Source organism: Nelusetta ayraudi, unplaced genomic scaffold (assembly GCF_046127955.1).
Source record: "Nelusetta ayraudi isolate G7.1 ecotype Tasmania unplaced genomic scaffold, CSIRO-AGI_Nayr_v1 ptg000008l, whole genome shotgun sequence".
Classification (NCBI taxonomy): domain Eukaryota; kingdom Metazoa; phylum Chordata; class Actinopteri; order Tetraodontiformes; family Monacanthidae; genus Nelusetta; species Nelusetta ayraudi.
In genome coordinates, this window is record NW_027466058.1 from 2831320 (window position 1) to 2844620 (window position 13301).

The 13301-nt window shown below is 45.7% G+C and overlaps 1 protein-coding gene across 2 annotated transcripts in view; it reads right to left on the reverse strand.

Annotated features, from left to right (window-relative positions):
- eys (eyes shut homolog) overlaps positions 1-13301 on the reverse strand; it is a 161776-nt gene that overhangs the window by 50725 nt on the left and 97750 nt on the right. For both annotated transcript variants that reach the window (XM_076018754.1, XM_076018755.1), the window contains exons 36-39: positions 11408-11558; positions 11187-11299; positions 9747-10000; positions 2546-2722 (exon numbers count right to left, since the gene is read on the reverse strand). In XM_076018754.1, the coding sequence (XP_075874869.1) occupies positions 2546-2722; positions 9747-10000; positions 11187-11299; positions 11408-11558 (695 nt within the window). The remainder of the gene's footprint in view (positions 1-2545; positions 2723-9746; positions 10001-11186; positions 11300-11407; positions 11559-13301) is intronic.

A 13301-nucleotide genomic window follows, 5' to 3' on the forward strand; every position in this document is an offset into this window, starting at 1 on the left:
AATCCTATTATAGTCGGGCTAATTAATAGCACGGGGGGGCTACGGTGGAGGATGGGAAGGCGGTCTGCGGCCCACGGGTCCCTCCATTCTGTGTTTTATCGCCGTCTTCTATCAAACGGGAACTGTTTTCCGCTGGAATCTTCAGGTTCTGCTGCGGCGACGAGGGGGATGTGTACCTCAACGCGACCTCAGTCATCTTTTAGCGTAAATGACTGACGGGGATGCACCTCACGCTACTGCGCGGCCACCGTGCAGAAATTCCAATCTAAGGGAAGCCCGCCTGACAGCGTGTTCCATATTTAGGGCACGGTCATTAAAAAATGACAGAGCTAGATGGCAGCTAACTAGGAGCAAGACCCTTGTTGCTCTGTGTATTCTTATGAGAACTGTTCGAAGGATAGGAAAACCAAATTACTTTTATTGTACTGCGAGTACAAACAACGTTTTAAATCCTCAATATATTTTTTTTTAGTTATGCACTATTGACAGAAGGGTGCATGTAACAGCTTCATACACACACTTGACCACACTAAACCTGCCACCCCCATGTTTGAACATTGCCATCGAAACTTTATGTTTACTTCAGTTTATTGATCTGTTGGTGGTCTTAGCCTGTTTTGCCTCTGTTGCAGATGATTATGTTGACGCTGTTGAAATACTGTATTTAATTGTGAGTTAAAATGTACAATGACATAGCATTTGACGGTTTATTTCTTTCTTTCATGATCGCAAGAAGAACTTAGTTGAGGAGTTGAGCATTTAGTTTTAGTTTTAGAGAATTAACTTCAAGTTATTAGAGGCATTCAAATCCTGATTTAAAGGGGAAAACATGTCATGTAGAAGCTGTATTTCAAGGGTTAAAGGGCTCAGTGAGTGTAAAGAAAGGGCCGCCAACCGGCACGATGATGTCACTGATAAGACGGGAGGGGGTGGAGGGGAGGGGGCGGGGCGGTGATCTAGGTTACGGCCGGCAAGATAAATGTCACCACGTCTGCCCGCGGTCAGCGGCAAATTAATCACCCGTGATTGCCGCACAATGCACGGCGGTCGCGGCAGCTCCCGACCTGCACCTGACTCCCCGCGGTGTCAGGCAGGGACGGCGGGGCGGCCGCTTTCAGAGCGAAAAGAGGAGGTTTTTGACGATTTGATTCAGCTGGCGGTGGCTGTGAGGCGATTCCGACCTCGAGCTTCGTTGGAAGCCGACCGAGGCTTTGACAAGGGCAATTCAGCTGAGCGGGAAAAACGGAATATGCTTTTTCCCGTGTCGCCTTTGCGTTCTTGTGAAATCTTCACCCACCGCCCGCTTCCCGCACCTATTGCAGTTGCACAACAAAAATGCTCTATTGTTACGAATGAGCATGCACGCCCTACCTGCACCAGCGGGGGAAGCAAAAGAAAGCGTGTGTAAGGAAGGAAGGACAGAAGCGAGCCATGCAGAAGCTCAATGTAGAGCGCGCGGTCAAAGCGAACAATCCTTTTAAGTGGCTTCAGAAAAATCAAAGGAACGGAAAAAGACTTCCGAACCCCCCCAAGACCTAGAGTAAACATATGGCCATCAAAATGACCATATCAATACCACGAATCCTATGAAGGATAGCTGGACATAAAAGCGAGAGCCGTGCAAGTGCTGTTTTCCAACCATCAGCCTCCCGTGGCTCCTTTCTTCCACAGGTCTTCAGGTTTGCACCTTTGCTGCAGTGCACGACAGCACAATGACGAGCACAGCTTTCTCATTTTAGTGTGCGTTGCCGAGTGCTTTCTGACGAGGTGCAGTGACCTTGTGTTGTGTTTTCACTTCAAGAAAACACACTGCTGCGCCAGGGTGTGCTTTGCCACATGAGTCCAGTGCAGAAGCACAATGCGGGTGAAGACAATTCCCAGTGCGTGGCTTTTTTTTTTTTTTTTTTTTTCGTACCTTTGGGGGCGGCTACACGGGTTTTTCCCTCACTATTCCTGCTTCTCATGCTATGTAGCGCTAAGCTAATGCCTGCTGACTTACCAAAGAGATATTAATCAGGTTTTGGCCAATAATAACAAAACTGACTGGCACTTTTTTTTTTATGGAGTTGTGTTTACACCACCGCTACTGCTGATTCTTCCGTAAATGCTCGCAGCACTCGGAGTCCAAGTTCACACAAAGAACCCCATCAGGACAATGAGAGCGAATTGTATCGTACGCAAAACTTCATGTAATGTCCTCCACTGATGTTTTCTCTGGCCATTACGGAATCCGGCAGACGGATCTGTACCCATGTTTTTTTATGCGCAACATTAATGGAACTCCTTTTCTGGCCAACTAAAGTTGTGTGGAAGCAGTTTACGCATTCATGTATTCAGCAGAAAATTGGAATATATGGATTAGACTATTCCAAAAAACGCCGCTAGAATCAATATTATGATAAGCACTCAGAGAAGGGGGAGGGAGGGGGAAACACATACACACACAAACAACACCATAACAGGCAGAGTGACAAGCAGTTATGCATATTTATAAGCTTTTATCCAACTTGTACCCACGGCTTCAATAGTGTTTGCATGCACTCACTGTAGAGGAGGGTGCCCTGCGTGGCTCTCGTTTTCACCGTCAGGTGCAAAGTAACGGCGGCGTCCTTGACGGCCGACGTTAGATTGTCGGCGGCAGCGGGAGGCTCCAGCAGGGATGCGAGGGGCTGCAGCTCCAAGTACGACGTGCCATCAAAAGAGGGGATGTAAACCGTGCTGCCTGCAACAGACGGACAAAGTCAATGCGCTCAAAGCGTTTCTGCGGATTCAAAAAAAAAAAAAAAGGTTGTTTCACACTCTTTTTTTTTTTTTTATTACTTAGTCACCACCTTGGTTACTAGTTAATTAAGTGAATAGTCTTTATGTGTGTGTGTTTGTGTGTGTGCCCAGTCTCCAACCAGCCTGACATCAACAATGCATTTTCCTCCACGCAACTGCTGCAAACTCACTGGATCTCATCTGTTTTGGGACCATTCCTCTTGAGCCCCCCTGAGACGGTTCTGCCAGTGCGAAAATCCCAGCTGACCAGCAGTTAGTACAACACTCACTCTGGCACCAACAGCCATGTTCAGCGATCTCAAAGTCATGTAAATCCCTCTTTCCTCTCCTGTTTGACGCTCCGTTCCAATGATTTTTTTGGCCCGATTAGCTATTTGTGTTAACAGGCAATTGAGCATTTGGCGGATGACGGTGCACTCACGACAGACTTGGGCGCTTTTGTCTACTTCCTCAAAGGTTTCCGTGCGGGCAACAGGAGACAGCAGAAGTTGGACGGTCTGTGCCTGTGGTGCGGTGGTGCGGTGCTGCGGCAGCTGCAGCCTAAAGTCTTCAAGCAAAGTCAGCACGGCCCCGTCAGGCGCTGCTTTGTTATTTCCCACAGGATGAGAAAGCGATATGACTTTCAGAAGAGGTGGAGGAGATACAAGCAGGGGTTATGAATTCTGCGAGCCGGCGGTGATCTGTTGGCCTCAAACCGAGGCGCAGCATTGATAGTTCTCTGGGAGACAAAGAGCAGTTTTCTCTTTTTCTTTACGGGAGGGGGGCAGGCTACCATTTATTGTTCGCCGAGACCTTACAAGACAAGAGTGTGAGAAGGGCTCGGAAGAAAGAAAGAAAAAAAGTTTTTTTATTACTGCGAGAGAAGTATGGATCCCCCTTCTCATGTCTCCCGTGTTCACTTTTTGCGCGCTTTGATGTCGGATCAAATAGGGTTTCTGAAAGAGAAATCGCGAATGCCTGGCAACATTTGGGAGTGAACTGAAGCTGAGTGGAGGCAACAAAATGGAGAGGCGGCGTTTAAATGACGAGAGCTGCGGCGGGCTCGCCCGCCTCTCCGCATAAATATCAATCCAGACCAAAAAACTCCCGGTGACCCGTCAAATGGCACGACTGCTGCAGTTTCCTTCTTTCTTAAAACAATTGCTCTTTTTTGTGTCTCAGCACTCTGTGCTATCCTGTAAACTTTGGCCCTCCGGTAAGAGAAAAGGAAGAAAAAAAATCAATAAATGCGCTTGATTGAAAAACATTCCAACACCTACGAGCTCCGCTGGCATTCACTCAGACGTCGATTCCGGGCGAAGACAGACGGGCAAAAAATATTTTCCCACAATGCCAGCATCATTTTGCTTTTTCTTATTTATGTTTTTTTTTTATTTGTCACTCAATGTGGGACTGCCTGATCGGTGAGTCACGCGCCACAGGTGGACGCGTGACTCGTAATGGCCTTTTTCTTTTTTGGCAGCTGTTGACTTTGCTTCCGGCATCAACTCACATATCGTCACGGTTTAAAAAGGAGCTGGATTTCACTGTGACGGTTTAACCAGGTTTTAAGGAGTGATTTCTCAGTGGCATATCAGGAGAGCGTGTCAGATCATTTACTGGACTGGCAACCGATCAAGAGTGGGAGTTCTCCTCCCGGCGAGACACCTCGTGTCACTGTTTGTTTGCTCCGTCGCACCGTTTTCTTTTTCCACTGACAGTCAATGACGCTCACTCTCTCTATCTCTGAGTTATGCAGAACAGGGCTGAAAAACAATCATTTTAATTATGAGGGGATTTTTGTTTTTTGTTTTAGAAAAAAGAAAAGAGGAAGAAGAAAACACACTGCCTAGTCGGGTAACGAGTGTTTTCCTTGGGCCGAGAGCGATGAATCATTCCTGTAATGTCAGTTGGCAATTTTGGAGTGAAGCAGATTGAGCTGGCGAGTTTCAAAATAAACAAAAAAAGAAAAAAAAAGAGAAAAGGCTTCAGCAATTACCGCAAACACACATGGCCACAAGAAGAGCCTGGCAGCACCTGTCTGTCTGTTGGCAAAGCAGGAAAGTGGCAACCTCCTTTCTGGTACCATCAATGTCAAACACAGAAACAGACTCGACACTCTGAAAAATCTTCCCTTAGTAAACTCACATGAGAGAAACGGTGCGACTGATCCGCTCTACATTTTTGCTTTGTGCTGGTATTTTTTTGGGGGGGAAAAACTAAAAATATCAAATTTAGTCGGGTTCAGTCAGTCAGAGCGACTGTTCAGTGGAATAATAGGAAAGACGCCACGTTTATGATTTGAATCAATCGATCAACTTTTTATCTATAAAGTGCTAAATTGCAGCCAAAAGCTAAGAAATTTCAAAGCCGCCAAGAGAAAACCAACGGATCCCTCCAGACCAAGCATGAAGCGACGGTCGCTGGGAAAAACCCCCCAGTGGGAAGAAACATCGAGCAGACGCCGACTGTGGAGGGTGGTCATCTAGAGTTATCATATATATAGAGAGAATCTAGACTGTCCATTATATATATATATATACACAAATAAATATATAGATATAATATATACATACATACATACACATAAATATATATGTGTATTTAAATATATCGAAAATTTCGACGATGGTGAGGAGTCTGCTGTTAATTTGAATGAACCTCTAAAAACACAATTTTGACAAGTATTAGTTGTTTGTACAAATACTTCAAAGAACTTTGTCGTTGTGCTGACGTGGCCTCGACAAGAGTTCTTGAAAACGGGGGAAAGTGGCGCTCTCCGCTTTTCATCTCACTATTCCTGCTTGCAAAACATCTTACGAGCCACCGTGAAATGTAAGGACATGGTGACTAAGGACATAAGGCAATGAGCCATAGAAGGAGGTCATGATCAATACTAAGTCTGAATAATTTCTTGCCTGACTGCTTTTGGCTCTTTTTTTTTTTCTTCCCCTTACCTTGCAGTCACACACCCCGTAACTAATTTTTGTGATCACTTACGTCTCAGTCAGATGCCTTCATACTTGTCAGAATGTCTTTGGCAAGGTCCATGACCTGCTGCGGCTTCTTTGAAGAGACAATTTATCATAGCTTAAAACTCTGACATACTTGAATGAATGGGCTTTATCTTGACAAAACCTGTCTTATGGTTGAATACCTGACATAAAATAGCTGCTCAAGCACAGGGCTGCTGGCCTGGATTACAGCGCAGTTGGGCCAGAGGTTTTGGTGTTGGAAAACCACTGGAATTTAAAGTCGTTCTTTTCATATCATTACATTTTCTGCTGTCTAAAGTCCAACATTTAAAAGCAGACAAATGTCAGCCAAAGGCCCGAGGAGTTCCTTCTAGTCAAAGAGCGAACACTCGGTTTGACCATCTATATCTGCAGCGTCACAGAGTTTAAACTTTTTTGATTAGCCGCAATCCACACAGTCCCTCCAACTTCTGCCTTTCTCCAAAACGCTAGTAGTATGAATTTGTGTCTGAAAGGCTATGCATTTCCAACAGTGATGGAGAAGTTGCACAGCTATGGATCTGGATAGAAGAGAGTCGGACGTTTCTGCAAGTGTTTTCAAAGGCTTTTTCACAAAGTGAGGTTACAGTTCCCGTTATTTTCGTTTCTCATCATTTCAAATGTTTGCCGCAATACACAAAACTTTTAAAACAGGCAAGATTCGGGGAGAAGCCAATGAAAAGTTCAAGGTTTGAAAAATATTCATGTTAGGAAAGGATAAGAAAATCATTAACTATTCAGCTAACAAGAGACGAAACAGACAACAGAGGCCTGAAAAATTATTATTGACGAAGGCGATAAGGTTACAAGGTCACATCACGAAATATTCCACATTACGCTTACTTCTGAAACAAAACATTACGTAAAAAATATCTAACTAATAATTATGGATATATATATACATATACATATATACACACACACACACATACACAGGCTATGGGTGTATGTATTTGTCAATCTTCAATGACTAAACAGTCATAAGAATTAGCATTTTGTGTTGCACTGTGGGAGAGGGACTGAGAAAAATGTTTGTAGGAGGCATGTGGGTGGTTTTCTTTTACTTATCTGATCCCAGGCTCAGAGGACACAAGGTGTTGTGGGCAACTGCATTATCTTTAAGGAAAATTGAGGCCCCAGGCCTTCTAAATAGAACTCAACTTGACTCTGTTCCAATTTCTGTTGTTTTAGATACGATGAATCTTACAGGGTCGGTGTCCACAATCAAATCTGCAGCTGGTTAGTTGTTGGACAAATGTGATAGGATTTCCAGGAGTCGAGCACCTTCTGAAATTTGGCTTGGCTACATATGTGACATATCAACTTCTCATCATGGGACAAACACAGGTCCCTTCAGGTTGATGTATCCACAATTAACACAAAGCAAAGGTGATTTGCTTCACTGTCTGTCCTCTTGCGTTTACTCTCAATTCAGCAAGACGTGAAGACAAGGTTGTCGGCATCGTGCAAGGTTGGCAAGGCCGTCAGCATACGGACAAAAAAAAGAAAGCGCAAAGCCTCTGGACTCGGTCTCCCGACTGTCAAAAGTCTTGCGATGCATGTCCCCGGACACAAACTTGTGTGTGTGTGTGAGACTGCGCCCCGTTAATCCCTGGAGTCTGAACTGCTGTAGAGGAGGAGCAGTTCCTCAAAGTCAGCAGAAAGGACTAAATGTTGGCCACTGCTGCTATTAGAAGGAAAAGTTTGTGAGCGACACTTTGAGGGATAAGCACAGGCGGCACTGCGGCCGTGTCACAACAAGGGAAAATCCCATTCGTTTTTCCAAATCACCGGCTGAATAGAAAGATTGTATTAATCTCACAATTGGGAAACGTTTCATTGAAGCACTGATCTAATCAAATTTACCAGACATGGGTGGTGGAGCGATGAATAGTACCCACAATGTCATTCTGGTCATATTGTGTTGGTTGGATTACCAAAGTTAATTTCCAATTTGTTGCGGGGGCTAAACATGAAAGACACAATGACGGTGGGAAAAAAGAGAGGCCACGCAAGTCAATGAATGATTCATATTTCCTATTCTCAGGGGCCTATTTAGAGGCTCACTAAAGCGTATTTATAGCGTGGCTAAGCAAAACGGGGCTTCCATCACTTCCCAGAGTGGAGAGGGTGCGGGTGGAACACTTTCCTCGACATACAGTCGCTGACTCCCAGTGGAAAAAAAAAACCCAAAACAAAACAAATCAGAGTCAGATCTGGAAGAATGACGGCGCTTCCATCGCAGCGCCGGAGGAGACAAATAACATTCTCGCTAAATTAAGTCAACACCTGCAAATTAGCATTTCCCGCAACGCACGGCGGAGGTGTCAGGTGCATACGAGCGGCTCCAGCCACGTTCACGGTGTGAACATTAACTTTGAGCAGCACTCTGTCAGATTTGCGTGTATATCCTTTTGCGCGCCGAGGTTACGCTCTCAGCCGAAATCGTGTCCGGGGGCGGGGGAGGAGAGGATCACTCCAGTTTTCATTACTAAAACTCTTTGTAATGCAAATCGGCAGCGCTCACAACATTCTCCCCTTTGACTCAAAATGCGCGGCACATATGACACGAGCCAGCTGCTCTCATCCGCCGTCGCTTACGTGAAAAAAAAAAAAAATACATGACGAGGAGCGGAAGAAAAGAAACGCTCAGTCTCCGCTACGTCATGATGTATGTTTGTATGTATGCGCGTGGTGGATGTTTACCGACTCCGCCTGACGAGTTAACCTCTCATAAAAAATGTGGCTGTTCAATTAAAAGAAAAGGTCATGACCTCACCTTGAAACAATAAGTACGAAGCAGAGCATTTTGAAGCAACAGCTTTTTGGCTAGCTAGCTAATTAAGCTGAAGTCCTAGCTAGTTTGCTTCGTTGTACAGATCCAGATGGTGAAAATGTATTAATTGGGTTTCAAACTTTGAATGCGTTTGGGTTTTTTTTTATTAATGCCGCCACTCCTTCCTCCTTCCTTAGCTGAAGGTCCAGTGTGTAAAATTTTTAAGGAAGACAACCTGTTCCATATTTGGGGCACAGTCAGACGGGCTTCCTGAAAAAATGGAGGTGGAAAATGGCAGCCAACTAGGAGCAAGACCCTGTATATTTTTATATATACAGTATGATAACTGTTCCAAGGGAAGGAAAACCAAATTACTTTTATTGTACTGTGACTATGCACTTTTATTGAGACGGGATTAATAAAGTATTAATCTATTCATAATCCTTTCATGGACTGTCCTTTTTCCACCCAGAACATCTTATTTACCCACCTCATCAAATTCTTGTCCATTTCCGAGACCGCCACCTTCTACCTTTCTCTTCCAATACCTCTACCATTCTTTCGAAGCTCGACCGGAGGGCCAAAAACCTTTTGGACGCCGTCGTTCACGGCAAACGACGGCGGAACAAATCACACAAGCTGACCAACTGTTGACCGAACTGATTTAGGAGATCATGCGTGATGCCGCTAATGTGTTTAATTTGCACGAGCAGCGTTCTTTAAATTAGCCCTCAGGGGTGCGAGCGGGACGCCGCTACTTGTTTCAGAGCATGCGGCCGCACGCAAATGAATGGCTGGCGACACGCCGAAGACGCGTGCGGAAGGACGTGCTTTCACTCTCGGCGAGGGTTGGAGGTGATCATGGCCACATGGCAGCTGCTCGGCCTGCTCATGTGAATCCCTCATTTCATTAATCCCGTATCCTGAATAATTCACATCACTCAAAGTTCCGGCGAGAGCTCGACTCCACTCGGCCTCATTGTGAAACCTATTAGCCAAAGAGCTTCGGCATATATATTAACTAGCGCAATTTTTTGGCGGCTGTGAGATAAAACAGCTGTGGAGGTCACGGCGTACTACGGAACAGCTTGTGTGCGTATGTTACACAAGTCAGAAGTCTTGAGGAAAAAAAAAAAAAAAAAAACCCTCAAAAACAAGCCAACAAAGGACAGAAAAAAAAAACCCCTCCGGCTCACCTGTCTCACAGAAAATTCCAGTGAAATGCAGAGGGCAGTGACAAGAAGGCACAGCGCCACCAGGCAGCTGCAGCTGGTGACACGTCCCCCCGTTACGGCAGACGCCGTCGCGGCAGACGCCAGGCTGATGCAGTGGACGCTCCGGCGCCTGCGTGGGAGCGGCCGCGTCTGCTGTGCTGGCCGCGTCGGGGATTGTTGATTGACTCGTCAAACTCGAGGAAGTCGCGGCGGCTCTGGCAGCATACAAAGCGAGCCTGCGGAAATTGGACAAAAGTTTTGGTGTTTTTTTTCGGATGATGAAATATGCACATTTTTAGATTTAAAAAAAAAAGCCCACTGTTCTTGTTCAATGCTTAACTGTTTTGAACAGGCTACTGTGCAGCTAGATTTTACATCTTTAATATTGTCATGCGGGGTGGAGGCGATGAGGAGGTCGGACCGAGAATGCAGGCAACTCTGGGATTTTCTGAAAAGAAAAGCTATTTCTTTAAAAAAAAAAAAAAAAAAAAACACTCAACAAAAGTCATCCACGAAGAACAGGACTGACAACAAACTGACAACAAGACGTGCTCTGTCTCAATTCAGGGTCTGCACCCTTCAGACCGAGTGTCTGAACGAAGCGTTCTTCGAGTACCCAGCCTAGAAGGACGGACCAAACCCCGCCTCCCCGGTCACCACTCGGGACGGTCTAGCCTTCGGCGTATTTCCTCGTTTCGTCACCGCCGTTCCCGCTGGCTGGCCAACCCCGGAAGTGACGTTTTTTTATAGTATCAAGCTAACCATTGGTTAACCATCTAATGATGCTGTTGGATGATCAAATAAGTAAAATCCTACGTTAAAAACTGGATACTTTATGTGAAACTTCAATATTTAAATTTATATGTCGTGTCTTTACCAGTACATGCCGCTAATTTCAGTTGACTTTCCAGGATCCTACGATGGTTTGCAGCAGCACGCAAAGCATCATGGGATACATAAGTACGCGAAGGATAGTAGCGGTGCATCCTTGGAATCGGCTAAAACGAGTGCATATTTCCGAGTACGCATTATGAGCGTCCTAAGCACCCTCAAGAATTGGGACAAGCCTTCGCGCAGTGCTATGACGCAACTTCCTTTCAAAATGCGTACTTCAAGGATGCAGACCCTGAATTGAGACACAGCAATGGTGACAAAAATTGAGGAGGAACAAAAGAGGCGGGGGAAACAAAACAGGAAGTCAGGCACGGCACAACTATCACAATAAAACAGGAAACAGCGGAATGCGGCTAACTAGCCTCTTGCAGTTAGCCGCATTCCGCTATCACTTACCAATGCTCGTCAAAGTAAGTATGAACACTTGACACCGTTCGTGCCTCTGGGCCATGATTTATTTCACATTACAACATGGAAAAACACTTAATGGAAAATAAAAGAATTGAAGAAAGCACCATGAAACATTACCTGCATCTGCCTACGTTGCCGCCGGCGACGGCATCAGACGTGTAGAAGCTCCTCGCTTTGTTAATTTCAATTATTTCAACGCAGCCGGTGTAGTTGTGGACAGGTTCTGCTCTCTAGGGGACCAAGGGAAGATACACATTTGTTTTTTTTTTTTTTTCCCTTTTTACGCACATTGCAAGATAATGTATCTTATCGGCATGCACGGACGCCTGCAGACTCACCCGATTAGCGGGATATTTCTGCGGCAGACCCCCCGCGAAGACGTGGTTGGTTGGTTGAATCATGTGTCCGAGCCAGTAATTGCTTGTCCCGCTCTTGATTTTCGCGTGGCCAGAGAGCGTTAACTCTGCTTCACAGGGGGTCAGGTGTTGTCTACACAGGATCACACAAACACACGCGCCCGCGTCAAAGCAGCAGAGGCACGGGTAAACAAGCTTTGAATGTTTATTGCGTTTCGCCGCTGGCGGTGATGAGAGGCGTTTCGGGCGAGGGCGCAAAATGCTGTCTCGAGGCTGTTCTCAAAAGGAGAGCAAACGGCTTTCTTGAGAGTTGCTGATTGGATTCATTTTAAGTTCAAGGAGCAAAAAAAAAAAAATGTAATTTGGATGTGGGGACTAAGCCTGGATTTTTAGAGGCGAAGATGGTCATTGGAACGGTCGGGGCAAAATACATCAGAGGAAGCCAAAATTAAGAGACCTTGGAGTTAATGGAAGTGGTTGTGTTGGCCTACAAATTACTGGCAGTGGAAAAGGTTTCCAGCGAAGAAAAAAAAAAAACATTATATTAAATATTTCAACATTTTGGCACTTTACTTAATTTTTCTGACAAGGTTTTTCCTGTAGCTGGCCCACGCAGGTACACCCTCTGTCATGGTCAGACAATGGACAACACAAGCGCTGGCCCTAAAAAAAAAAATAAAAAAAAATCACCTTTTGTAATCTCTTAACATCGTCTCAAAGGGAGCGGCACAAAGTGAAAGGAAAGCAAAAGCAAACAGCTGTATTGATTATTTCAAGAGCCGCTTTATTCGACCATCCCAGAAGCATCACTGACAAAGAAAATCATCATCCTGAGACTGACACTGATGCCACAGATTGAAAAAAAAAAGAACTTGGAAGAGAAGAGAAGAGAAGAGAAGAGAAACCTCCCCAAAAACTTGGTAGGTGATTTTGAAGCTCCAGCGTTTGCTAGCTCGCTAACTGAGCTAATATCCAGGCCAGCTGGCCAGTTCGGCCGATCCAGATGTTGCAAACCATCTGTCTGTGTGCCATTCACGCAGGGTGGTGAGACTTGTTGATGCTTGCTTAGCCAGATAGCTGAAAGCTTCCTGTTGGTGGCACTTGCCTCGTGCTAACATGGCTAGCTACAAAGTGCCAAGGAAAGCAATTGAGGTAGAGAGCAGGGTGTGCCGCGACTCTCTTTAGCGCAACAAACATGAAATGTTTCCTTATGGGAAGCTGACTGGTTGTGGAAAAGGAAAAGGGGGAGGACTAAAACTGCTCCCTGTTGGAGAATAAGCGGGATTCCAGAGTCGAAATCCGAGTGATTCGGCTCAGGTGACCTGTCAAGAATAGAGGACACCTGTCAATTCAGAGGGAAGAACAATGAAAATAACAAAAGGAAGAAAAAGAAACATTGAGACACAAACTAGAGGGTTTCTTGCTGCGGCTCATGCAGGTAAGCCTCTGGTGTCTTTACTCCGATGCCCTCCCGCATACACGACCTTTCTCCGTGGCCCTGCTGTTGATCTGCCAGGTATGTTTACGGCCTTCACAGGGGTATTTTTGGACGCGCCCGAGAGCCATTGCCCGGTTTCACAAAAACCAATTCTCCACTTGGAAACAACAGGGGAGCACAGATAATTACCTAAGTGCAGATTCTTGAATAACCATCTGCAGCTCGAGGGCACTCGGGGCCACAGATGCATCGCCTCTTTCCCCACCGCCGTCTCCCGACACCCCTTGTTCCCCGAGTGGAAGCGAGGAGGTCCGCGAAGCAATCCAGTCCGATTTGCTAAGCCTGTGTTTTGGAGGCTGTCGCGTGCACACACGCCACTAAACACTCCGGGCGCCGACTCGGAGACACATAAGTCCTTCCTGTGGAGCCGCCGTGGAG